The sequence below is a fragment of the Herpailurus yagouaroundi genome, unplaced genomic scaffold (assembly GCF_014898765.1).
Source record: "Herpailurus yagouaroundi ecotype Mexico unplaced genomic scaffold, PumYag 142, whole genome shotgun sequence".
NCBI classification, from domain to species: Eukaryota; Metazoa; Chordata; class Mammalia; order Carnivora; family Felidae; genus Herpailurus; species Herpailurus yagouaroundi.
In genome coordinates this window covers 26769642-26792502 of record NW_024412397.1, presented here as the reverse complement: position 1 = coordinate 26792502, position 22861 = coordinate 26769642, and the positions used below count along the sequence as shown (strand labels likewise).

Below are 22861 nucleotides of genomic sequence, written 5' to 3'. Positions count from 1 at the left end.
ACGCTGAGAGGTCTCGCTCGCTCGCACCCCAGTCCGCAGGTGTGAGTTGTGTCCATCCTCCCCAATAAACAGCCACCCCTGGTTGTCCCTCAGCTTAGTGGGAGGGACTCCTGCAGCAACCTGCCCTCCGAAAGGCCTGGGGAGGGGTCTGCTGGGAGTTGTGGGGGTGGGGGTGGGGTCTCAGGTACTCTGAGCCTGTGCCGTCCAGAAAGGGCACAGGCTCCTTAGATTCTGGGACCCGCGGGGAGCCCTTTAAAACATGGAGCCAGGGGCGGGGGCCTGGTTTCCAGGCCGAAGGGCCGTGCTGAGAACCCTTCTCATCTTTCCGAGCCAAATTTTTAGGCTCCGATTCTGAAATCACGACTCCTTTCCTGGCATGGGGGACAGGCACATGCCTCTGTTCGCCTCCCTCCCCTCCAGGTGTGTGGCAGCCGCTGTCAGCCCCAGAGCGGTCCTTGTGGTGCCCGGGGGGGACCGAGGGGGCCTGGGCTATCATCGGGCAGCATCTGGAGAGGAGGCCGCAGCCACAGGTAATCAAAGTTCTGCTGTTGAATGGGTCTCCCTGGGTGTCTTCAAACAGCTTTCCATGCCAGGCAAACCCTGAGAAATCACCAGCTCCATAGTCTAATTTAAAAAGAGGATGTCCTTGTCGTTTCCTTCTCCCAGCTTTCCCACAGGAACCAGCAGCCGGCAGCCGAGTAACCCCCATCACTGGATTATCCAAAACAACAACTCAGACAAGCACCGGGATAAGCCGTGTGCGCTGGTCCTTTCCTCCCTCCCTCGGCCCCTCTCCCCCTCCCTCCTTCCTCTTCCATTGGAGGAATAAAAGCAACACAAAAGAAAAAAGGTGAAAAACAGACATGAGCATAATTATTTTGCGTGGCGTTGAAGGGGCAGAGAGGAAAGAAAAAAGGAAACCAATGTGGATTGAGCACCTACTAAGTGGCAGGCGGGGCTGGTGTTCCACAGGCCTCCTCCAGCCCCACGACAGCTCTCTGAGATGTCACCTCCTTCTTTCTATGGCGCCCAGCAAGGCTGCCCGGGAACACGGGGGCTCCAGGGCGGACAGAGGCTCTGGGTCAGTCCCCGGGCAGAGGCTGGGCTGAAAGCAGACGGGGAGGGAGACTCTGGAATCCTCTCCAGCCACTAGCAGCTCCATCTGGAGGAGGAAGGAAGGTGGCGAGCCCCGTATCATTTTGCTCCCTTCTTTCTTGCTATGCCACACCCTCCTCCCCCTCCTGCCCTCCCTCCCCCACCCCACCCCGCAAAGGCCCACCTTCGTGGGAAACCCCAGCCTTTAGGAAATGAAAATGCATCGCTGCGTCTCAGAATGCCGTTCCTGTAAGGAATGATATCGAAATGGCAAGATAATAAAGCCATTGTCAGTAAAGCCCACACGCGGGCTCTGCTGTGCGGATTAAACTAGAAAAGCCCGTTTTGAGGAGGGAGCCTGAGCCTGGGCCTGAATCTCAGCACTGGCAGAGCAAAGTGGGTTAAAGTTCTGGGTCCCTGCAGGGAGGAAGAGGGGGACAAGGGGGACCCAGCCTGGCGAAGGTTACACTCCGGGGTGGCAGGCTTGTATGTCTCCCGGGCAAGGGGTGGGGGAGCTCTGAACGAGGGTTTTCCAGGGCTGCAGAGCCCTTGGCGGGGCTTGGCAGGGGTGGGGGGTGGGGTGGGGGGGGTGCCTCGCCGGCCCTGCCCCCTTGTCCTCACCGTCTGGCCGCTTCGGGCTTCGGGCCCGCCCGCCATCTGCAGAAAACCGCTTGGTATGTGGCGTGTTTTGAGGCCACATTATTGGAACTCTTTTCCTATTTGGAGAATATGCGTCATGGGTCCTTCCCTCTCAAGGCAGAAGCCGGAGGCTTACTTTCCCAGGCGGCCTGCGGTTAGGCCGCGAGGCATGGGCCGTGAGCTGTCGTAGTCAGATGCACCGGCGCAGGGTGCCAGGCGGCGGGGAGCAAGGTGAGGAGGTCCAGCTGTGTGGGATGTGTTTTCTTCGGGCAGCAGGGTGGTGGGGAGTGGGCCACGGGGTGGCGCTCCGGGGTCACGGGCCGGTGTTAAGGTGAGCGGTGGGGTCTCCGCCTAGCAGCGGCAGCAATCAGATCTCCGCTGGAACAATGTGGCACAGCGCGCCCTGGGGTTGTTCCTGGCTTCCAGGCCTTGGACTTTGTGCAATATTGACAAGGGCACCACTTCTGAACACTTGACTGCCATCTGCTGGAAAATGGCTGTGATATACAAACCTGGTGTCTGTTACAACAAACATACAGGTCTGTCTAGGTGGGAGTAGTGCCTCTTCAAGGGTCCTGGTGTTGTGCAGTATGCAACCTGCGCAACTGATCTTGGTGACTGCAAGCCTGACTCTTCGGCCCTTGTGGAGATTCTGTAAGAGACTTCTCATTTTTAATAAATGCCTTTTCTACTTAAGCTACCTGGATGGGTTCTGCTGTTTGGCTAAGAATCTCAACTGCTACAAACAGGGATAAGGATATGTGCCGTATTGGGCTGAAATCCAGTCAACCAATGGATGTAAGAGTCCTCTGAGGAAACATAAAGCACTTAATGTCACTCAGAGGTTGTGTGTGTGATGTATTCATTTTTAGAGGAACACGGGAAAGGGTCTGATTCACTCTATCTTCCTTCCTTATTCCAGAAACCCCTTTGTTTATTCTTTTGCATTTATGGCCAGGGTCAAAGTTCATGGTTGAATAGAGGAATCCCAAGGATGAGAATGAGAGTACGCGTTATAAATATTCCAGCAGGGAGGCCTGTGGGGAAAATGGCCTTGCTGGGGCTTGTCCGTGCACTGCCGTGTCTCCTATTGTCACAAGGAGGGATGACATCCGCCTGCGTATCATTTGTGTGACGACTCTGTGTGCGCGAGCGTGTGTGCGTGCGCGTGCATGTGTGCGCGCGGGTGCGCGTGCATGTGTGGGTGTGCGGTCGTGCGTGCCTGGCTGCAGCTCAAGTGATCAGCTTCCAGGTTTTCCAGGATGGTCCAGATTTGAGATGTTTTGTCCTTATTTGTCAGTCCGTTTCTGGGCCCAGAGTTTTTGGTTTAGGCCGTGTGGGCTCTGTCCCTCAAGGTCACAACAGCCCCTGCCCAGGATGTGGTAAGGAGGAAAGAATGAGCAAAGGCTCCCCAGGGAATCCTCTCCCCATCAATTGCTGGAAATGCCTGTTTGACTCAGTCCTCAGTGCTTCAAAGCTGAAAGGAGGGAGAGGGGCTATCTGCTTGCTTCCTGCAACCCCCTCCACTCCTGCACCCCTCAGCAGGGTAGGGGAGAGGTGGGGGGCGGCGGGGGAGGTCCAGGGGTGATTTCAAGGCTGTCCGTCGGAATCAGCCATACCTGTTGGCTGCTTGAGGCCTGAAACCGCTTTGCTCCAGGGCCTTTCTTTCCACCTTGAACCAGGAGCAGGGGTGTGTAAAGGCCGGGAGAGGGAGCCTGTGAGTCACGTTCACCCTCGGAGGCTCCCATCAGGGTGTCAACAGAGGGCAGGGAAGAGAAGACAGAGTGCTTCCCTCTGTCCTGAAAGACAGCTGGGATAGGAAGAGGCACCCGGAGAAGGGGACAGGGTGACACGGCGGGGGGGGGGGCGGGGAGGGGTTGGGGGGATTGGGAAGTAGGCCACCGGATACAAACGTTTTTGATTCCGGAATTTGTCTCGGGTCCCTGGAGGGGCCTCCGACCCTCTGCCTGCAGGTGGCATTTTCCATCCTGCAGGACCTCCTGACCCTTCACTCCTGGAGAGCGACAGACTTGTCGGATGAGGGAGCCTGTGGCCAGGAGGCCCTGCTCTTTCTCTTTCCCTTACGAAGCCCTAACGGCATTTGGCGCTCAGAAGGGCAAGTACACACACACAGGGGCAACACACAGTTGGGCTGTTTCTGGAAATGCCCGCCTGTCCACTGCGGTAAGCTTGGAAAACCCTCAGGGAGGACGAGCTGGCCAGGTCGCAGGACACGAGGAGGAACGGGGTCTGGGGAGAGGGCTGCCGGGATGTGACACGGAGCGACTGCTGCAGCCCGCCAAGTGGAGACCTTTGTTCTCCGCCGTAAGTTCGGGCCCTGGGGACAGGTAAAGGCCCAGGGTGAGAGACGGTCTTCATTCCTGTTGGTTCATTACTGTTTGGTCACAGAAGGGCCTCAAAATAAGTCAGGGCCTTTTGTACAGGGTCCCGTTTCTCTGGCCCCGCGTTGCTGGAGGTGGCCGGAGGAGGGCTGCCGGTGGACAGCCCTGGGCCACCGAGCTGAGTTTGGTGAACTTTTCCCAGCTCATCTTTTCCACGTGTCACCCACTCTCTCTGGCACAGTCCTTCCAGGCTCACGTGAGGATATATATTCGCCTTTTCCCAAATCAGACGGAAAGGACCCAGGGAACAGCCTTCCTTTCTTCTGGAGGAGACTCTCCTCTCTGGCATTCCTGAAAGGCTGTGTTGAAGCCTTCCAATGACTAAGAGCTCACTGCCTCACAAGGGACCTCATGCCTCTTTAGGGCAACTCCAGATGCTAGAAGTTATCTTCCTTTGTTTGGACACCCAGCTACCTCCTGGAATCTCCCTCCGATCCGTTTGAGTTGGCCAGGCTTTTGGTCCAACCCTCCCTCTACCTGACAGGGCTTTAGAAGTTCCAAGGTCTGTTCGAACGTATTCCCTTAAGCCTTCCCCTGTGGGTTAAGAGGCACACGTTTCTTCGGCCTGTCCTCAGTGGCCTCATTCTCCGACCCTTCCCTCCCGCCCTGTGTTGGGAGTTCCTTTGCTGACAGAACCCCAACTCCCTAACCTCCTTGGAGCCCGAGGGAGCAGGCCATACCTGGCAGGGCTTCTATGGAATGCCCACCCGGCCGGGACTAGAGGAGAGTTTACTCACATGAGTTTAGGAGCCCCCAAGGGCCAAGCCTATTGGAGTCAGTTCCCTATCCTTTCTCCATGTTTGCCTACAGCAGTCAGTGGACACTGACCCCCAGGATGAGGACCCAGTGGCCCTAGAATGTCTGAGCTGAGTGGAATCTCGACATGGCCTCGTATTTCTTGCACTGAGCTGGGCTGGCCCCCAAGCCCTCAGCCGTGAACTTAGGCCTCTCAAAGCTGCAGGGCCGCTAAGGAACATTCTGACTTTACTAGAAGATTCTGGGGAAAAGACAAGTAGTGTAACTGGCAAGTAGTTCAAGGTGATGTTTTTCTATTAAGGCAAATGCATCTATACTACGTGATAGAAGGTGGACGCATGATTTCCGAAGCCACAACCCGCAGCTGCAGAATTTTACACTGTGGGAAGGTGGCTTCGGGCAGTTTTGTGGCGTTGAGGCCCCGTTCCCCAACGGACTGCCCCCGGCTGCCGGAGGGTGTTCGGGTGGAGCACTTGGAGAAGCTCTGGGTACTTACTCCCCTTTGTCGTTAGAGGTGAGGAAAGGGAGGCCCAGAGTAGGGAAGTGGTTAGCCCGAGGACACACAGCTCGGAGGAGGAGTCTGGAAACCCAGATCTGCCCTGTCCGGAGACGTGCTGCATTCGGTACCTAAGCATGTTTACCATGGCAAGGAAGGGGATCCCCAACAGGCAAGCTTACGATCAAATAGCGCCTCACACGTCTGCAGGGCGGGAGACCATGGAGGAATTACGTTCTGGCCTCCCTACCTCGCAGCTGCCCCCTGACAACTGAAACGAGAATTGGAAGGAGGACGTCAACCTGAACCAGGAAACGGGCCGGCACAGCTTTCTGTCACTCGAAACGCCGGCCTTCAGGCGACTACATACGGGTTTGTGCTTTCTGCCAAGGTGTCTTTGACATTTACTGTAAGCTCCTGACACCCGAGCGCCCCGTCCTTTTTTACAGCGAGCACCTACCCATCGACTAGCGGCTGGTCACCTCTCACAGAAGTGCAACTCTCGGTAATTTACTCAAGTCAGTTAATACTGTTTAATAAATAGGCCAGAAAATTAGCTGAGGGGTTTTCTCGGCGGGCTGCGGCGTGCGACCAAAGTTGTGGAAGATTGTCCTTTGAATCACTAAGGCAAACTCTGTTGTGTCATTTTACAGAAAGCAATCACATAAAAAAGGGTTATAAATAGGAAAAAATTCCAAAGTTTCCCCACAGAGGGACAGGGAAATTGAAACACCAAAAAAGAAAAAAAAAAAAAAAAAAGAAAGGAAGGAAAGAAGGAAAAAAGGAAAGAAAAAGAAACGAAACGAAACACAACCACCCCTACCCCCACAAAACATTTGCGTCAAGTTCTCCTCGATCATACAGTACTCAAGATCTTTGGATCTTTTACAATATACAACTCCAAATTGCAGCCAAGAGAAAACAAAAAGAACTAACCAGTTGTCTGAAAAACTGAGTTTATAAGAAGTCATTACCTTTACAAAATAAAAACAAAGCCCCAACACCACTGGATTCCAACTTGTTCATTTTTCCTTGTTTTCTTTGAAAGTTTGGGTCAGCCCCAACCCCTTGGCTGATGGGGAGGGAACACGGGGATGTTGGCTGATGGGTCCCAGAACCAAGTGTCAGAAACAGAGACAGGAGTCTAAGAGGTGGCTGCCCAGAAGGATGGTGTCTGAAGACAGAAGGGTGTCAGGACCAGTTTCCTCTGGTCGGAATGGCGTCTGGTGGGGTGTGGAGTCAGGGTCCTCTTCTGGGGAGCTGGAGAGTGACAGAGTCTGTGGTCTTCTCTGGCCTTTTTGTTCTTTTGTGTGTGTGTGTTTGCTCAGGAAGAAGCCAAGGCGACAGGAAGAGCCGAAGTCTCTTGTGCCCGCAGCTCCTGGACTGGGGACACCGGCCCTGGGTAATCCATGCAGATGAACCCTCCTGCCGTCGGGACTACCGAGAAACAAAGGCAAATTCAGCAAGAGAAGGGATGGAGGGCAGGAAAGGGGAGAGAAGAGGAAGGCACAGGGCCAGCAAAGCTGTCTTCCTTCTCGAGACCTACTGCTAGCTTGTGAACCAGGGAGAGCGTGCGTGCGTGCATGCGTGCGTGTGGGCAGCTGTGACTCACAGAGCCCCCGAGACCCCTACTGGAGCTGGGCCCCGCCTCCCACCACCGAGGGAAGCCAAACCACCCAGCTTCCTGCCCGAGCCACGAGGGAGGGCTTGAGGGTGTTCAAACACAGCAAAGGGGGCAATCCCCAGCAATACCGGAGCCCTGAGAAACCCACAACAAACATAAACCCTGGGTAACCGGGTGTTTTGTCTGTTTCTAGGAAACAGGGCAGAGGGGGGCAGCCGCCAGGTGTTAGGAGGTGACTCTCGGCCCTTCCGTGTTGGCCCCAGGAGTCCCAAGAGACTTTGTACAGCCCTGGAGAGGGAGTCAATGCTAACTAGTCGTCCCCAGGGGCCCTGGCTTACACCATGGCCTGCCTGCCTGGAGAGGTGGGGAGTATTTGGAGTTCCCCACAGCTGCCTGTGGACACGGCACATCTCAGCCCTTCTTTGTCACTCCTGTCTAGGGTGGCCACATTCCTCACCTGTGCTAATAGAGAGGTGGATGTGAGAAAACTAAATCCGGCAGGATAGACGGTTTCACCAGAGACTTTAGGCGTGCAAAGCTCCCACCTTCTCGGTTCTTTTGTGGGGGGCGGGGGGGACAGGTGTGTATATGTGTGGGGGTGGGTGCAAGAGGGGAAACTAAATTGCCAGCTCCCCTTCGGAGCAGGGTAGAGACGACCGACCCGTCCAAGGTCACAGGACGGTGAGGAAAAATGGGCCCGGACTCCAGGAGCCTTCCCTGCCAATAGGGCATTTTCCACAAGGATCCCGGGATGGCTGGAGACGAGAAAAGTGACCCACCAGAGCAGGGTCAGCAGGGACTCTGCCGTAGAATGGTGGCTCAGCTAGGATGGGCGCCCCAGGCCCCTCGGTAGGCCTCGTCCCTGTTTCACCTGGTCTGCCTCTGGCCAAGCTACCTTCCTCCATCGAGCCCCACACGCAGCTCCAGAGTGCTCCTGGGCACCCAGGGTGTGGCCTCCTCGGGGCACGGGTCCCTGTGAGTTTGTGTGTGACAGCTGGAGAGACAGCCAGGTAGAGGCCAGGCCCTGGGCTCCAGGCCCTGTGGGAGGAGATGCCCACCTCAGACACCACCAAAAGGGATGCAGGAGGCCTTGGGAGGCCTAGAAAGTACCACTGCTGCTGCTAATACGTTTTCGTTCTTTTCCTTTGTGATTTGAAAGAAACAGTCCAGACCCACTGGGTAGGGCAGGGGACGCCTGGTGGGAGAGGGGGCAAGGGCCGCTGGACTGGGATCGACAAAGACCAGCCTAGTTGTTGGCTTCAGACATGGAGGCCACGTGGTTGAGGCCGGCGAGCCCGGGGAGGCCGGCCAGGCCCGCGGCCCACGGGTCGGGCAGCGGGAAGTAGGGCCGCGCGGCCGCCACGTTCTCGGCCAGCGCGAAGGCCAAGAGGCCCCCCGCGTTCCTCTCGGCCTCCAGCTGCGCGCGCCCGAACAGCTTCATCTGCGTCTCCTCGAACTGCCTCTCCAGCTCCTGCAGGCTCAGCGCGCCCTTGGGCGCCGCCAGGAAGTGCTTGGCGGGGCTGGGGCCGGGGAGGCACACGGCCGCCCCGCCCAGGTGGCCGCCCACCTCGCCCAGCGCGGGCGGCATCACGAAGGCCGCCTTCTCCGGCGCGGGGCCTCCGGGCCCGAAGAGCAGGCTGGCGGCCCTCCAGGCGGCGGGCTTGCGGCCGCGCCGGGGCCGGGCCATGCGGCAACTCTGGCGCTTGATGTGGCGGTGCAGGTGGTCGGAGCGCGTGAAGCTCTTGTAGCAGAACTCGCACTGGTAGGGCCGCACGCCCGTGTGGATGCGCATGTGGTTCTTGAGGTCGTAGTTGTGCACGAACTTGGCGTTGCAGTGGATGCACAGGTAGGGCCGCTCCCCCGTGTGCTTCCGCATGTGGATCTTCAGCTTGTCCTGCCTGCCAACGCAGAGGCGGCGGTCAGTCCCCGCGGGGAACCCCGGCAGCCGCGCCCCCCAGCCCCTTCCCCCACAACCCGCTCCAGCCGGCCACGGCAAACGGGCCCCCGTGCTAGGGTTTACTTGCAAACGCGGCCTCACTGCAAACGGGTGTGGCTACTCACCTGGATCAGAGGGCTGGAGAAGGAGCGGTGTCCCGAAAGGCCTCCTTCCCTCCAGGACCCCGCTTACTCGTCAGCTCCGAGTAAGGAAGCCGCACCCTTTGTCGGAGGCCCAGCTCGCACGCTGGAAAATGGGCCTGTCGGGGACACTTCTCCCCACAAGTCAGCAGCCTGGCCTTAGCCCTTGCGCGGTGTGGCAACCTCTGACACCACCTTGCGCCTTAATTTCACGCCCACTGTCTCCGGGCAGGTCTTCCCTCCTGTTCCTCCTGTGCCTTTGCCCCATCCTGGCCCCTGGGCTCTGGAGATCTAGTCTGTCCTCGGCACTAATCTGGGAGGCTACAGAAGCCGGGCGCACCTCGTTCAAGTCTCCTGCACTGTGGTTTCGCATCCCAAGCTGTGGGCTTTCCTCTTTGTCTGCAGAGAATTCCAGGGTTTACAAAAGAGCCAGGTGCGACAAGAATGTAGCCTAATCTAGGGCAAAGCTTTTTAGGATTTACGTGCTATTATTCAGAGGGAAGGTATGGTGTAAAGGTGGGGCTCCGTTGGGGTTTGGGAGCCCCTGCTCCAGCTGCAGACCCACCGCGAACATGCTGAAAGACCTTAGGCAGGTTACTCAACGTCTCTGCACAGAGCTGAATTTAGCATTAGACACAGTTCCTATTGTCCGGCGCTGACGGAGAGAATCCGGGTTTGTGTCCAACTAGATTCAACACACCTCCTGGTGATCTCGCAAGGAACACTGACATCGCGGGGCTGTCTTCCTAAAGACTGAGCGCTGCACAAGGCAGCTAGAGGAGCCTTCCAGCCTGGCCGAAGTGGAGTCAGGTGGGCTGCAAGAACCCCTCTCAGGGTCCTTCCGCAGCCTTCCCCCACCAGGCCTGGCAGGCCAACGGGCTCTGCATCCTGTCTCCTACCTCCTCCCTGCAGGTGTGGCCCCGGGTGGGGCATCTGTTTGTAATTTTTGCCTCGGGTTTGAGGTCAGAACAGATGCAGAGCCCAGGCATTCGCCCTGAAATGGCCAGATTTAAACCATGCTCAATATAACCAACCGCAGGACAGTGGGAGCAGGTCCTGGTCTCCTGGTGTCCCCTGGCCACTAGAGGTCTCACTGGCTCTCATTTTTGGACTGCTTCCCCAGGGGCGGGGCAGGAGAGAAAAGGACATTCTTAGGTACACTGGACCAGGACGGGTCCACCCCTTCTATCTGTGCTCCCAGGAAGGCTCAGGGCATCTGGGAGACGGAGATGGGGGGAGGGAGGAGGAAGTGAATGCAGCTTCCGAAGCCGGCAGGTGTCCCCGCACACCAGACCCTCCTCTCCTCCACGTTCTCCGTCCCTGCCCCTCCCACGAGCCACCAGCTGCGCCCAGGCTGCATGGCACCCTGCTGTGACATCCCACACTCCCTTCCCCAGCCACAGCATACTGCCCTTATGGTGTCCATAACCCCCATTTCATCCAGGTGACTGGGGGGTTTGAACAGGAAGGGGCTTAAGCGAGCATAGGGGCCAGTGCGTCTCAAACTTGAGCCTGCCTAAGCACGGCTCTCAGGGCTTGACAAAGCAGCATGCTGGGCCCCACTCCCGGAGATGGTGCTTTGGGAGGTCCCCGGGGGGAGAGGGCAGGGAACACGCATTCCTAACAAGCTGTCAGATGCCGCTGCTGGTGCTGCGGGTCCATGGGTCCATGCGTCACTTTGAGAGCCACCTTTGCTGGTGGGCAAACTGGGGCCCAGAAAGGGGAACTCGACAGGGCCACCCAGAGAGTAATGGCAGAGCCGAGGCTAGAACTCACACCTCTTTCCTCACTACTGCAGAAGTGGGGTGCACAGTGCCCTTTGTGCCCCAGCAGCAACGCGATCTAGTCATGAGGGACGTGTCTTGGGACTCACACATTCATCTAGGCTCTCAGGGAAATGCCGATGCCAGGTGGTCAGCTGGGCGCGCTCACTGGCTACGGGACTTGTGTCCTCACCAGGGCCCGGTGGAGGACTCCGTTGGAGTCATCAGTGGGGCTTTAAGTATATCAACTCACTTAATCCCACCATAACCTTATAAGGTGGATATTTTTCAAAATCACTGTTGCACATAATTAGTATTGATGCTGAGGGTCACCCTCAAATCATGGACGGTGCAAATGGTAAATCTTTAGATATTAAGGGCCCGCTGTAAATATCCACAACTTCTCCCAAGCTTTTCATTAGAGCATCCAGATTAAGTCACATCTTAGCAGCAGTTAGCTGGCATGTGTAGGAAGTGCTGAGAAGGTGACTTCCTTTTACTGAGCACCTGCTATGGGCAGACGACTACACCATTTCAATGACCCTGGGAGGTTGTTATTGAGAGGCAAGTTGTGGTGTAGGAGTGGGGCCCCCATTAGGGGTCTGGGAGCCCCTGCTGCAGCTGCGGACCCACCACTAACCTTCTGGGTGACCTCAGGAAAGTTACCTAACCTCTCTGTGCAGAACTGAACCTGGGGCCAGACATCAGTTCCTATTGTCCAGGACTGATGAGAGAAGCTGAGTCTGTATGAGTTAGCTTCAACATGCCCAGAATAATGTCCTCACTTAGAGGAAGAGTTGAGGCTCAGAGAAGTCAAGCAGCTTTCCCAAAGGTGTCCAGGCACGAGGGGCCAAGGAGCACGGGGAGCAGTCTGAGGTATGGTTTGTTTGCAAGCTCTTCTGAGGTTGAGAAAGGGTAGATTTTCAAACCGGGGACTTCCAGCCTGTGAGGGAGTCAGGGCTGCCTCAGAAAGTACAGACCAGAACAATCAAAACAGGGCATTTGCAGCCAGCTTTCGGACTCTGGGGCCAGAAGACCGGGGCATGCCTTGGGAGGGGCTCAGCCCTGGGCAGGAGCTGGCCGTCCCTAATGGAGACTTTTGTGGGAGCAGTGGAGGGTAGAGCTGCAAAGCTTATGATATGTTAGTCCTGGAAAAGAAAGTTAGAGATCATCCAGTCTACCAGGATCCCATTAACATGTTGTGATTCACAGTCTGAGTCAGTGCGCCCAGTAACCTGCATTTTAGCAGTATATTTGCGAGGACCTTGAAAATACTGATTTCATTCAGTCCCTTAACTCTCAAGATGAGGAAAGCGAGGACAGAGAGGGAATGGCTTTCTAAGGTCACGTCTCCTCCTTATTCCTGTAACGACCTTTGCGCGTGGATATAACGCACATGCGCGCTGAGAGGCCCCGGGGCCAGCCACACTCCAAGAACTGGACCAGGTCCTTAGCTGCCCTGGGCCCCAGTTTCCTGACCTCTACAATGGTGGGGGGACACTGGGCTGCACCATTGTGACCTCTGGTGTTCTGTAAGTGTTCGAATGTTCTGGGTGTTCTGCGTAATGGGCTTACACTGAATCTCTTTCTCGCTAGTTGGCTTCATGCATTATGGTTGTTTTACCCCTATCTGAGGTGATGGATGTGTTAACGTGTTCACCACCACGTTGTTGTGGTCTCACGACATTGTAGAAGCTTACATGTTAGACGCCAGTCATATCTCAACGAAGCTGGGAAAAAAGAGACCACCCACCTACTTGCTCGCCCCCGTCCCCCACAGTACTGCACCCGCACAGCGCATGGATATGCTCTTCCACTAGCAGGCTGTGCTCTGGTCACTTTGTATCCTGGCCACCCGCAGGCACGAGCTGGGCTTCCAGGCTTCCCTCCCTCCAATGCGGAGCCTGCCATATTGAGAGATGTGGATGTTTGGCACACCCTGTGTCCTTCCCTTTCTGCGCAGATCTCGTGTTCCCACGCCAGCGCTCCATCTCTGGGCTCCCACCAGAGGTCCAACCCCGGATGTCAGCGTGTGCACTCCTTCCTTTCCAGCCGTGAGCCCTTGGCTCCGGCCCCCCTCCTCCCTGCACCTCTCTCTCGGTTTACTTTTGCAAACCGCCCTGCCTGAGATGTCTCCCACTCCCAACTCCCCCTCCTCCCGCTCCCGCCAACCTTTCAAGGTCAGATTCAAGGGCAATACTCTACAAGCCTTTCCCTGTCCACCCAGGCCCCGTCCTTCGCCCTCGCCTTCCAGAGCATCTGCGACCTGAGTACTGTACCTCAAGCCAGGTCACTGAGGGGCAAGGAGGGAGCAACAGAAGACAACGTGTCAGCATCACCGTCTCCTGTTCCCAAATGACCCCATAGGTATCAGATTTGTCTCCCCTTCCCTGCCCCCCCTGCAGGGCGTGAGCTCCGGGAGCCAAGCCTCTCTCTCCGTACTGTGGCCCCTTTTGACCGTACGGGTACTCTTGGCAGATGAAAAAACAGTGCTCAGAGGTGCCTTTGCTGCTTTTATTTTCTATGCGTGTTATTTCCAGGGCAGGGGCCATCACGTGTGCCGTTTTCCTGAGCTGTCCCTCTGCAGAGCCACCTCCCTGTCCCTGGCTCCTGCAGCCCTGTCTCGTTGGAAGCCCGGGCCGCAAGATGATGCAGGGGGAGCACATGGATGGGCGAGGAGCACTGGTCCCGGCTACTGCAGATAAGGAACCAAGGCTCTCCGTACTAACCAGTAGCAGGGACCAGGTGCTTGCTGGGCACCCGGCAGTTAACGCCTTATCTCGCAGAAGCCTATGGAGGACGTGTCGCCATCACTGTCGTGAGGAAACTGGGGCAGAGAGGCTGCAGTAATGCGTCCACGGCTTCCCTGATCTTGGGCCATATGTGAATGGAATCAGGGGCCTGGGGGCAACTTTAGGAAGCGCCTGCTCCAAGCCCCTCACGTTACACGTGGGGAAGCTGAGGCTCAGAGAGGGGAGGAGGCCAAAGTCACACAGGCAACGAGAGGCAGAACCAGGGCCCTGAGCCTGGGGTTCCTGATGACCACTCTGGTGCCCTTTCCAAGGTGCCCCAGTCCGCGGAGACCCTGAGCCCTCCGGTCCCTCCTGGAGCAGCGCTTAGCGTGAGCCCGGCTGGCACTGCTCTCTCAAGCCCTCGCTCACGCTCAGTCTGCGGCACCGAAGGTACCGGATCTGCTTGCGTGAGGATCTGCCAGACCCTTCTGTATCCTGTGCGGATGGCGCATGGCACTGAACACGCAGCGGGGGGCTCATGGCTCGTTTGTCGACTGACCGCTGGCCTGCAGCTGCCGGATTGGCTCTCAGGACCCCCTACTCCAGTTCCAACGTGCTCTTGGTCACCCTGATTCCCTTGTCTGCCACCCCCTTCCTTTACTCTGCACTGGGAGCAGCCCCGGCCACGTGTGCCCGAGCCTTGATCTGCATTCCCCCTTCCAGCCCGGAGAGCTTATCGTGGGAAAGATGCGCCCGTCCTCATGAGCTCATTCCCCTGAGTGAAAGCGAGGGCTGCGGGGTCTCGCCCGGGGGCCTCGGCCTCCACGAGGGCTCCCGGTCACGATAATGCTTTCCCAGCACCATCCGCCCAGACTTCTTGGTAACCTGATGGTCTGAGACAAACCCTCTTCCTTCTGCCACTGCTAATGACATTGCATTATCTTAATAAGGTCCCCAGGGCTGCCAGGAGTGGGAGGGCTAAAAGGAAAATACGGGAAGAAAACAGCAGCCAGGCTCCTGGCCTGGTCTGGGGAGCAGACTGCTGCCGGCGTGCGGAGCGTCCAGCACGGGGCTCACGCCGGCAGCCGCTGTTGGAGGCAAGACCTTGCGGCTTTTACGGGACGGTGGCAGGAGACCCCGTGGAAACTGGGGACGTCGCAGCTGGCCAGAGAGTGATGCTCAGGGTGTGAGGCATAGGCAGGAGGACTCCCAAGTGCTTGCGGGGTGACCAGAGCTAGGAGGGGACAGCGTGGGGCCAAAGAAAACATAGTCTGGTTGGAGCCTTTGAGGCCTTGCCCCGTTTCCGGGGGTGTGTCCTATCTGAAACAACCGGTGTAGGATAATGGTCCCCAGGGCCGGTGGAAATTGAGCACCGTCTCAGAGGGGAGGGTCTGATGCCAAGGGACAGACAACAACATGGCGGGGAAGGCCTTCATCTCTCTCCTTGGAGAACGACAGAATGAGAGCTACCGGCAGGCTTTGGGGGCAGAATGGGCTCTGTGGGAAGGAATCCTGGGTCCTTCCACCACGGTGGCTGAAGCCATTAGGAATGATGTCCCCATGGGCATGGCGATTCTGGGAGTCGGCATCTGAGGCCGTAACTCGGAGCCTGAGCCAAAGGGCCACTTTGCAAGAAGAGGGTAGGCCCCTCCAACGTCCCTCGGGGCGACGGGAAGCGGGGTCACATCAAGGAGAAGGGAAAGGAGGCCCGACTAGAGAGTAGAAGCCCAGTTGTGTTCAAGGAAAGAAGGGGAAGATAGTGTCCAGGAGGAGGAGTTGAGGGCAGCCGGTCCCGGCTCCCTCAGCCTCTGGGGGGCCGGGTCCCAAGGAGCGGCTTGGCCTTGCAAGGGAGTCTGGGAATTCTGAGTCAAGGCAGCCGCTGCTTTCAGTGGCCGCTGAAGCGCCTCCATCTGGGGAGGGAAGGAGGGAGGGAAGGTGTTCTGGGTCCCCGTGGGAAGGCTGCAAGGGGACTTGGCTGCAGGGAGAGGTACGGGAAGCCCTACATGGACGGGCTGGTGGGAGACAGAGAAGACAGAGAAGAACCCTTGCAGGGCAGCTCCGGGAGGGGCGGGAGGGGAGCACCGAGCCAGTTCTTCTGAAGAATGTGACCCGGAGGGCGGTCGGGGAGCGTTCCAGGCGGACAGCCACAGCCCAGGGTACGAAATAAAGTCCCCAGGGTCCCTTGTGGGAGGAGGCCAAGAAAATGTCCAGCCTCCTCCCACCCTGGGGCTCCTCTGCCCCCGGGAAGGGAGTGCCCGAGAGCAAGTCTGATCTTTGTCAGCAGGGTCCCGGTCCAGTGGGAACCGGGTGAGGGGAGGTGCTGACGGAGGCAGGAACGCAGCTGCTTCAGGGGCCCAGATGGCTGTGGCGGAACAGAGCAGGAGCAAACCGGAGGGAGGGCAGGGCAGACGCAAGGCCGCCCCGCGGGCGGCCGGTCTGGCCTGGAGGGCTGGTGAGGCTGCAGGCACAGAGGCCCCCTAAGTGATCATCAGGAATGTGCTGGGAGGGAGGGTTCTGGAATGCAGCCCTCCTATACAACCCAATATCCTGCCCAAACCAGGAGGCCAACTCAGAGAATGTTCTCGTGTCAGGAGGGCGAGAAGTCTGTCTGCAGTGACTGAGCAAGTTTAACCCTCTCCCTAGGGAAGGCAGGGCCCACAGACCGGCGTGGCCTGGACAGAAGGCTGTGTGTGGGAAGGGCCTGGAGGGAAGGCACCTGGGGTCCTGGGCAGGCTCACTATGTGGCATGCTGAGACGTGCATCACCCTGAACCCACAGACCTGGGGCTCCCCTGAAGGGAGAGGTGTCCTGGAGGCAGCCATCTGTGAAGGGAACAGGTATGGGAAATTAGGGACACGGACCCTGGACGGCAGGAGGGGGGCACTCTGGTGGACTTGGGGCCTGGCTTTGTGAAGAGTGTGCTCGTCTTTGAAGTCATTCCTGGGGCCCTGGACTGGGAGTCACAGGCTGGAGATGGGTGAACGGCACTCCAGTGTAGATTGTGCCCTAGTTTATCTCCCCAGTGTTATCCCTGTGGCCTTGTGCTCTTGTCACACACCTTGTTCAGGTGTTCTGGCCCTGCACAGGGGTGAATTCAGGAGAAGGTGGTGGGGGTGGGGCATCAGAGCGGCAGGGGCATTAGTGAGACATACCACGGGAGGTGATCCCCAGGAACTTTGGGTCCAGCTGCTACGCGGTGATAACAGCAGAACACCCTGAGGTCAGCGTTGCAGGGCGGAAGGGGATGCACGTGGGATATGGGGGGGGGGCCCTGCCCCTCCGCACCTGGGGACTCTCCCTCCACTGTCAGCTCAAAGCATCTGGGAGAGATTCGGTGTGGGGTTTCCCTCCCAGAAGCAGCTGTGCGGGGACCCCAAGGCCACCTTTGAAACCGTCAGCATCGTCCTGCGGAACAGTCACCAGAGGAGCCTGCTGCAGAGCCGTTTCAGCAATGCCACGGTCACCTGAACACATTTCCGACACCCTTCTCGGGAGACTTCAAACAGAGTTTTCAAGCCACCCAAGATAGCGGGTCTCATGACTTTGTAAGACTCATCCTCTTTTTACGCCCGAAAAATACCGTCCCTGATATGCTGTTCAACTTGACGGCAAGACAATTTCACCCTGTGCTCAAAGGCCAAAGCTTGGGCCCACTGAGGAAGCTCAGGAGAAGGCGCCCCCAGCAGTTCCCAAAGAGAAATTTCCAAGAGGATGTGGGGTAATGGCAGCTCCACTGGCGTAAGTGTGGGTCTCGGGCTGGGTTCTTTGCCAGGGACGGGGGCCGTGTGAAGAAGTGCAGGTAAGAAAATAGGTACTTGGGTTCCTCTTATATAACCAGGGGATTTTTCATTCTAAATAAGCCTAGGACCTGGAAGAGAAGGACACCATCGACTCCAACAAACCAGTGCATATGATTTGAATAGAAATGCACATCTTCAAAGGAAAGGACCTGGTCCTGTCAGTCACGGTCACAGAGCTCTGTCCACATCCGACCCACAGAAACGAGCAAGCCCTGAGGCAACGCCACTCACCAGAACTTTCTCCACCGTCAAAATGGCTGGGAGGGTCAGCCTCACGCCAGTGACCACAAACAGCCCCGACAGACCCCATTTTCCCTAGAGGAGGACCATCAACACCGAGCAGGGAACCAATCTGACCCACATCATCCCACTAATCAGCTTTGAACCTGAAAGTTGCCGCGCAGAGTGGGTACGGAACACACGCTTGCTGACCGGCACGGAGTCTGTGAAAGGCGAAAGGCTTGTCACGTATTGCTTTCAAATTTCAAATTATACAACCGCAGGAAGTCAACCCTCTTCCCAACGTGGCGAGTCAAGGCGGAGAACATAAACAAGAGGCTTATCCTTTAGCTCGGATCCCAAAAGAAGATCGGAAGGGCTCCAGGGGTCTCTACAGTCTCCTAGTCACAGATTTTGCTGTCCTGCAAGTCCCAGCTCTGGCATCTTCCTCTGCATGTGCTTACCAGAGCGGTGGATGGCTCATCTGTAAACACAAGGCCAGAGCACCTCCCCATCTCCCCACGACCTGGCCGTGGTGACAATATGCAATATACTTAGGACAGCCCCTGGCCCGTCCCGAATAAGATAAAGAGGCGGCCCTCCGCAGGGGAGCCTCAGAGCGGCTTCCGTGGATCCACAGTGGGGAAGTGGAAGGGAGGTCAAGCGAGCGAGGAGCTGAGGCCCCTCGCTTCCGACCGAACTTGAACCCCTCTGCCCTCATCTGTGTTATATCTTGTGCTTCCGCCTAAGAGTGTATCTCAGACAGTATTTTAGCCCCTTAGGGAGAGTTTGGAAATCGCCACACCAGGGAAGGCCTGGCATGCCTTCTAGTGAATAAACTTGCCATGCATCCGGGGTTTGGCTGGGCCTCCCCTCCATCCCAGCCCTCCGTGTCCCTCTCTGCTGTCGTCACGGGCCACCCCCCCCCCCGCCCTTCCTCCGCCCCGCCCCCCCCCCCCCCCCCCGCCCCGGGTCCCCCGCCTGAGGGCTGTGATGCGCACCTGGTGAAGCGGACCTCACAGATGTTGCACATGTATGGCTTCTCCCCGGTGTGGGTCCTCATGTGCCGCGGCAGCTTCCCGGCCCCCATGATGACTTTGTGGCAGATGGGGCACTGCTGAGAGGCCTTGGGCTTCAGCTTGCGCTCCTCCACCAGCGGCCAGGGCGGGAAGAGGCCCCCCAGGTGGGTGGCACTCAGGAAGTTGAGATAGGCACCGTAGTCGTTCTCTGCCTTGATGGGGCCCAGCGGCCCCCCGGGAAGGTCGGGGAACATGTCCTTGAAGAAGTCGTTGGGGAAGGGGGGCGGTGGGGGCGGGGGCAGCTCCTCCTTCTCCTCCTCCTTGATCTTCCGGTTCTTGATGACCAGGTCTAGCGGCCCACTGTCCATGGGCTGCTCAGGCAGCTGGGCAAAGGCACCGAAGTCCCCCGGCCAGAGGTGCGGGAAGAAGTCAGGGGCGAACGGAGATAAGGAGGGTCTCCTATCGGTGATGTTGGCTTTGGGGTACAGGTTCTCCCTCAGCAAGGATTCGATGGAGAAGTCCCGGATGACGCCCAGATGGCCGGGGCTGCCGGCCTGGAAGGAATCGGGGAAGTCCCTGGGTGCGTCGGAATAGGCCTTCTCCGTGAGATGGTCCGTCTTGGAGGGGCTTTGGTGGCAGTTGATGTCCTGGGGGTCGGGCAAGTTTTCTTGGTCGGCGAAGTCTTCGGTGTCATCATCTTCGTCTTCTTCCTCTTCCTCCTCCTCTTCCTCCTCGTCTTCCTCATCATCGTCATCGTCGTCGTCGTCGTCGTCCTCCTTGTCGTCCTCCTCCCCGCCGTCCCCGCCGGGCTCCATGATCTCCAGGCACACGTTCACGATGCACTGGATCTCCAGCATCCTGGCGGCGTTGAGGATGTGCTTGACGTTGGAGGCGGTGATGGTGAGCGTGGAGGTGTAGGCGAAATCCAGGATGGCAGCCAGGGCCTCGGGCTGGACAAAGTCGATCTCGTAGACGTACGGCTGACTGGCCAGGGCGCCAGCCGTGAACAGCTTCTTGAAGTACTTGCTGCAGGCCGCCAGGACGGCGCGGTGGGTGCGGTACTCGTGCTCCTGCACCACGAGGAGCACGTCGCAGAGCAGGCCGTCCTGCCGCTGTTCGTTCAGGCTGCACAGGACCTCGCTGCTGTGGTTGGGGAAGGGAATGCCGATGAGTTCGTCGATGCCATTGGCCATGTTCTCAGCCAGAGCCCTGCAGGGACGCACAGAGAGGAGGCCGGGGTTAGAGGCACAGTCCCAGGAGGGGACACCCAGCTCTGGGGCCGGTGAGGGGGGCCACTGGGCTGGTGGGCGCGCTGGCCACGGCACCCCTGCCTTTGCTTAAGGCTTCCCGCTCCACCAGAAAGCTGACCCTCCTCCCTCTTGGCCTGGCCAAACCCCACCTGCGATTCAGAGCCCAGCGCGCAAGGCGGGCTTTTCACTGTACCCCCGGGGCCCTCTCCCGGCACCCCCAAGGCCCTTGGCCTGAAGCTTCTCAATGGGCAGGTAGTATACGCCATTTAGCCAAGGCTGTGGAAGCTTCTCCTGGGCACGGTTCCACTGAATTCGCTTCCTGCTCTGGGCACTACAGGAGTGGCCCTCAGTCAAGGGCCAAGCAAGGGAATGTTCTGTCGCCACTCAGGGCTCCTGCTGGGTAAATGCTCTGTTGTTTTGTTTCGTTTTCCACAAAGCCTCTGACTCGGGTAATGGATGAATATGTTGCTACTACTGGCTACTGTTCTGAGCGGCGCTGTGGTCCCCCCCTGCCTGCCCCAACTCGTATGCTGGAACCTTAAGCCTCAGGATCTCAGAATGTGACTCCTTTCGGAGGGAAGACTTTTAAAGAGGTGACTGAAGATCAGATGAGGTCACGTGAGTCAGCCCTAATCTAGCATGACTGGTATCCGTATAAGACGGGAGGAGGACACAACACTCAGAGGGCAGAGCCCGTAAAGACACAGGGAGAAGAAGATAAGCCAAGGGGAGAGGCCTCAGAAGAAACCAAACCGGCCTGACACCGTGACCCTGAACTTCCAACTTCCAGAACTGTGAGAAAATCGGTTTCTGCTCTTTAAGCCCCCGAGTCTGTGGCTCTTGCTTACCGCGGCCCGAGCAAACCGATAACAGCTTCTAGGAATCTTAACAACCACATTTTGTGGCCCATTTTCGGCACAGGAATGGGGGCCTAAAGGCATATGTCTTGCCTTCTGACCTTACTTCCGGCTTCGTTCTAGTTGATGGCATTTCTATTCATTTGCAAATCTTGATCTTTTTTTTCTCCTTTGGAATACTGACCTGCTATATATGTACATCGGCGAGCTGTTTCACATGTCAGTAAACGTTTACATTCAGTATTAAATTCGAGTACACTGTTAGTTAACTTATCGTGTCTGTATTCTGTTACCCTCAGGGAAACGCATCGCCTGCAGAGAGAAGCCTCTTCTGAGACCCCTTAGGATGAAGTGTGGCCAGTGACAGCCACCGGGAGGCAAAAGGGCAGGACAGAGGACACCAGAGGACATCACCTCCCTTCAGGGAGCCAGACTCATCGCCCAAGTCCACAGATTCAACCTGGACAAAAAAACCACTTCAGTTTTTGTGCCATGGCATTGAGGACCCCCTCTGCTTAGGGCAAAGCTTGACTGTGGCCCATGCGTAAATCCTAGCAAAAGCCTGGTCCTCACCCTGGTGCAATGACAGTGAAAAGCAAATAAAAATGAAAACAAAACCTGAAAGCCTCATGCCCCAGTGGGAAGAGCTTTGGGGATTCCCACACATTTATCTTCCGGACGTTTCCACTTTGGGAAGGCAGGTGCCATAGGAGTGGAGGAGTGAGAAGGGCCACTCACACGATACGTGCCCTGGGTGGGGACTGGAGGCCCCAGGGACCTGGCGGGGAGTGCAGGTGCTCAGGAGGTTTCCCAGAGTGAAGGCCTTGCTGCTGCCCTGCCTCCTCATCTTCAAAAGGGCCAGGGACCCCCACAGGCCACGCATTCATCCCCTAAATAGTCACTGGGTCTCTCCCTGTGCCAGGCACTGCCCTGACCTCTGGGGAAGCACGGCAAGCAGACCAAGAAGGTCCCTGCTCTAACAGAGCTTACAGAGACATAACTGTGATAAAGGAATATCAAGATTCACCAAAGAGAAACGGGGGCTCCCCACACACCCATCAGAATGGCTAAGATAAAAAGAGAGACAACACCGAATGCTGGCGAGCATGTGGGGAAAACTGGATCACTCATCCATTGCTGGTGGACATAGAGAACGGTAGAGCCTCCCTGGAAACAGCCTCGTGGTTTCTTACAAAACGAGATGTGTAACCGCCATATGACGCAGCGCTCTTGATCAGGCACTGTTGAGCATTTGTCCCCAAGAAATAAGAAGGCAGGTGCACGCAAAGACCTGAACGCCAATGTTCCCGGCAGCTTTACGGGTAGCGGTCAATGTCTGCGAAGGGTCCAGAGGTCCTTCAACGAGTGACCGGCTCACCAAGTGGTAGTGCACCTACACCATGGCATACTAGTCAGCAAACAAAAGGAATGAGCTACTGATACCTAAAAAAAGCCCGGATGAGCCAGGGTGAAGAAAGCACCAACAGGTTACATACTGCATGATGTCATTTACGTTGTGTTCTTGAGGTGGTATCATTACAGAAATGGAGAACATAGGAGTGGTTGCTAGCAGCTGAGGAGGGGGTGGGGCAGGAGGGAGGTGGGCGTGGCTATAAGAGGGCAACAGGAGGGACCCTCCTGGCGATCGGGACCATTCTGTATCTTGAGTGTATGGAGGTCAATATCTCGGTTGATGTTTTACGGGGATTTTGAAAGATGCTGCCGTCGGGGCAAACTGGGTAAAGTGTACATGGGATGTCTGGATTATTTCTTAAAACTACATGTGAATTGGGGCGCCTGGGTGGCTCAGTTGGTTAAGCACCCGACTTGGGCTCAGGTCATGATCTCGCGGCTCGTGAGTTCGAGCCCCGCGTCGGGCTCTGTGCTGACGGCTCGGAGCCTGGAGCCTGCTTCGGATTCTGTGTCTCCCTCTCTCTGCCCCTCCCCTGCTCGTGCTTATCTCTCGCTCTCACAAATAAATAAACTTTAAAATAAGCTAGATTTCTATTTAAAAAAAACTACACGTGAGTCGACAAGTTATGTCAAAAAGAGAAAGTTTAATTAAAAAAGTCAAATGGTAGGAAATAACTTAAACCAATAAATAGATCTCCTTCCACCCTAGTGAATGACTCT

The 22861-nt window shown here is 57.1% G+C and overlaps 1 protein-coding gene and 1 long non-coding RNA gene across 5 annotated transcripts in view; both read right to left on the bottom strand.

Moving 5' to 3' along the window:
* Window positions 1-851: 851 nt before the first annotated feature.
* LOC121032641 (uncharacterized) lies at window positions 852-2934 on the bottom strand. Its single transcript, XR_005791406.1, has 3 exons — window positions 1717-2934; window positions 1280-1342; window positions 852-1162 (listed from the first exon to the last, which is right to left on the bottom strand). It is a non-coding gene; the product is annotated as an uncharacterized LOC121032641 (long non-coding RNA).
* A 3393-nt stretch (window positions 2935-6327) lies between these two features.
* ZBTB7C (zinc finger and BTB domain containing 7C) overlaps window positions 6328-22861 on the bottom strand; it is a 158859-nt gene continuing 142325 nt past the window's right edge. For all 4 annotated transcript variants that reach the window (XM_040478888.1, XM_040478889.1, XM_040478891.1 and 1 more), the window contains exons 2-3: window positions 18604-19830; window positions 6328-8910 (exon numbers count right to left, since the gene is read on the bottom strand). In XM_040478888.1, coding sequence (XP_040334822.1) covers window positions 8259-8910; window positions 18604-19814 — 1863 coding nt within the window. In that variant the 5' untranslated portion in view covers window positions 19815-19830 and the 3' untranslated portion in view covers window positions 6328-8258. The remainder of the gene's footprint in view (window positions 8911-18603; window positions 19831-22861) is intronic.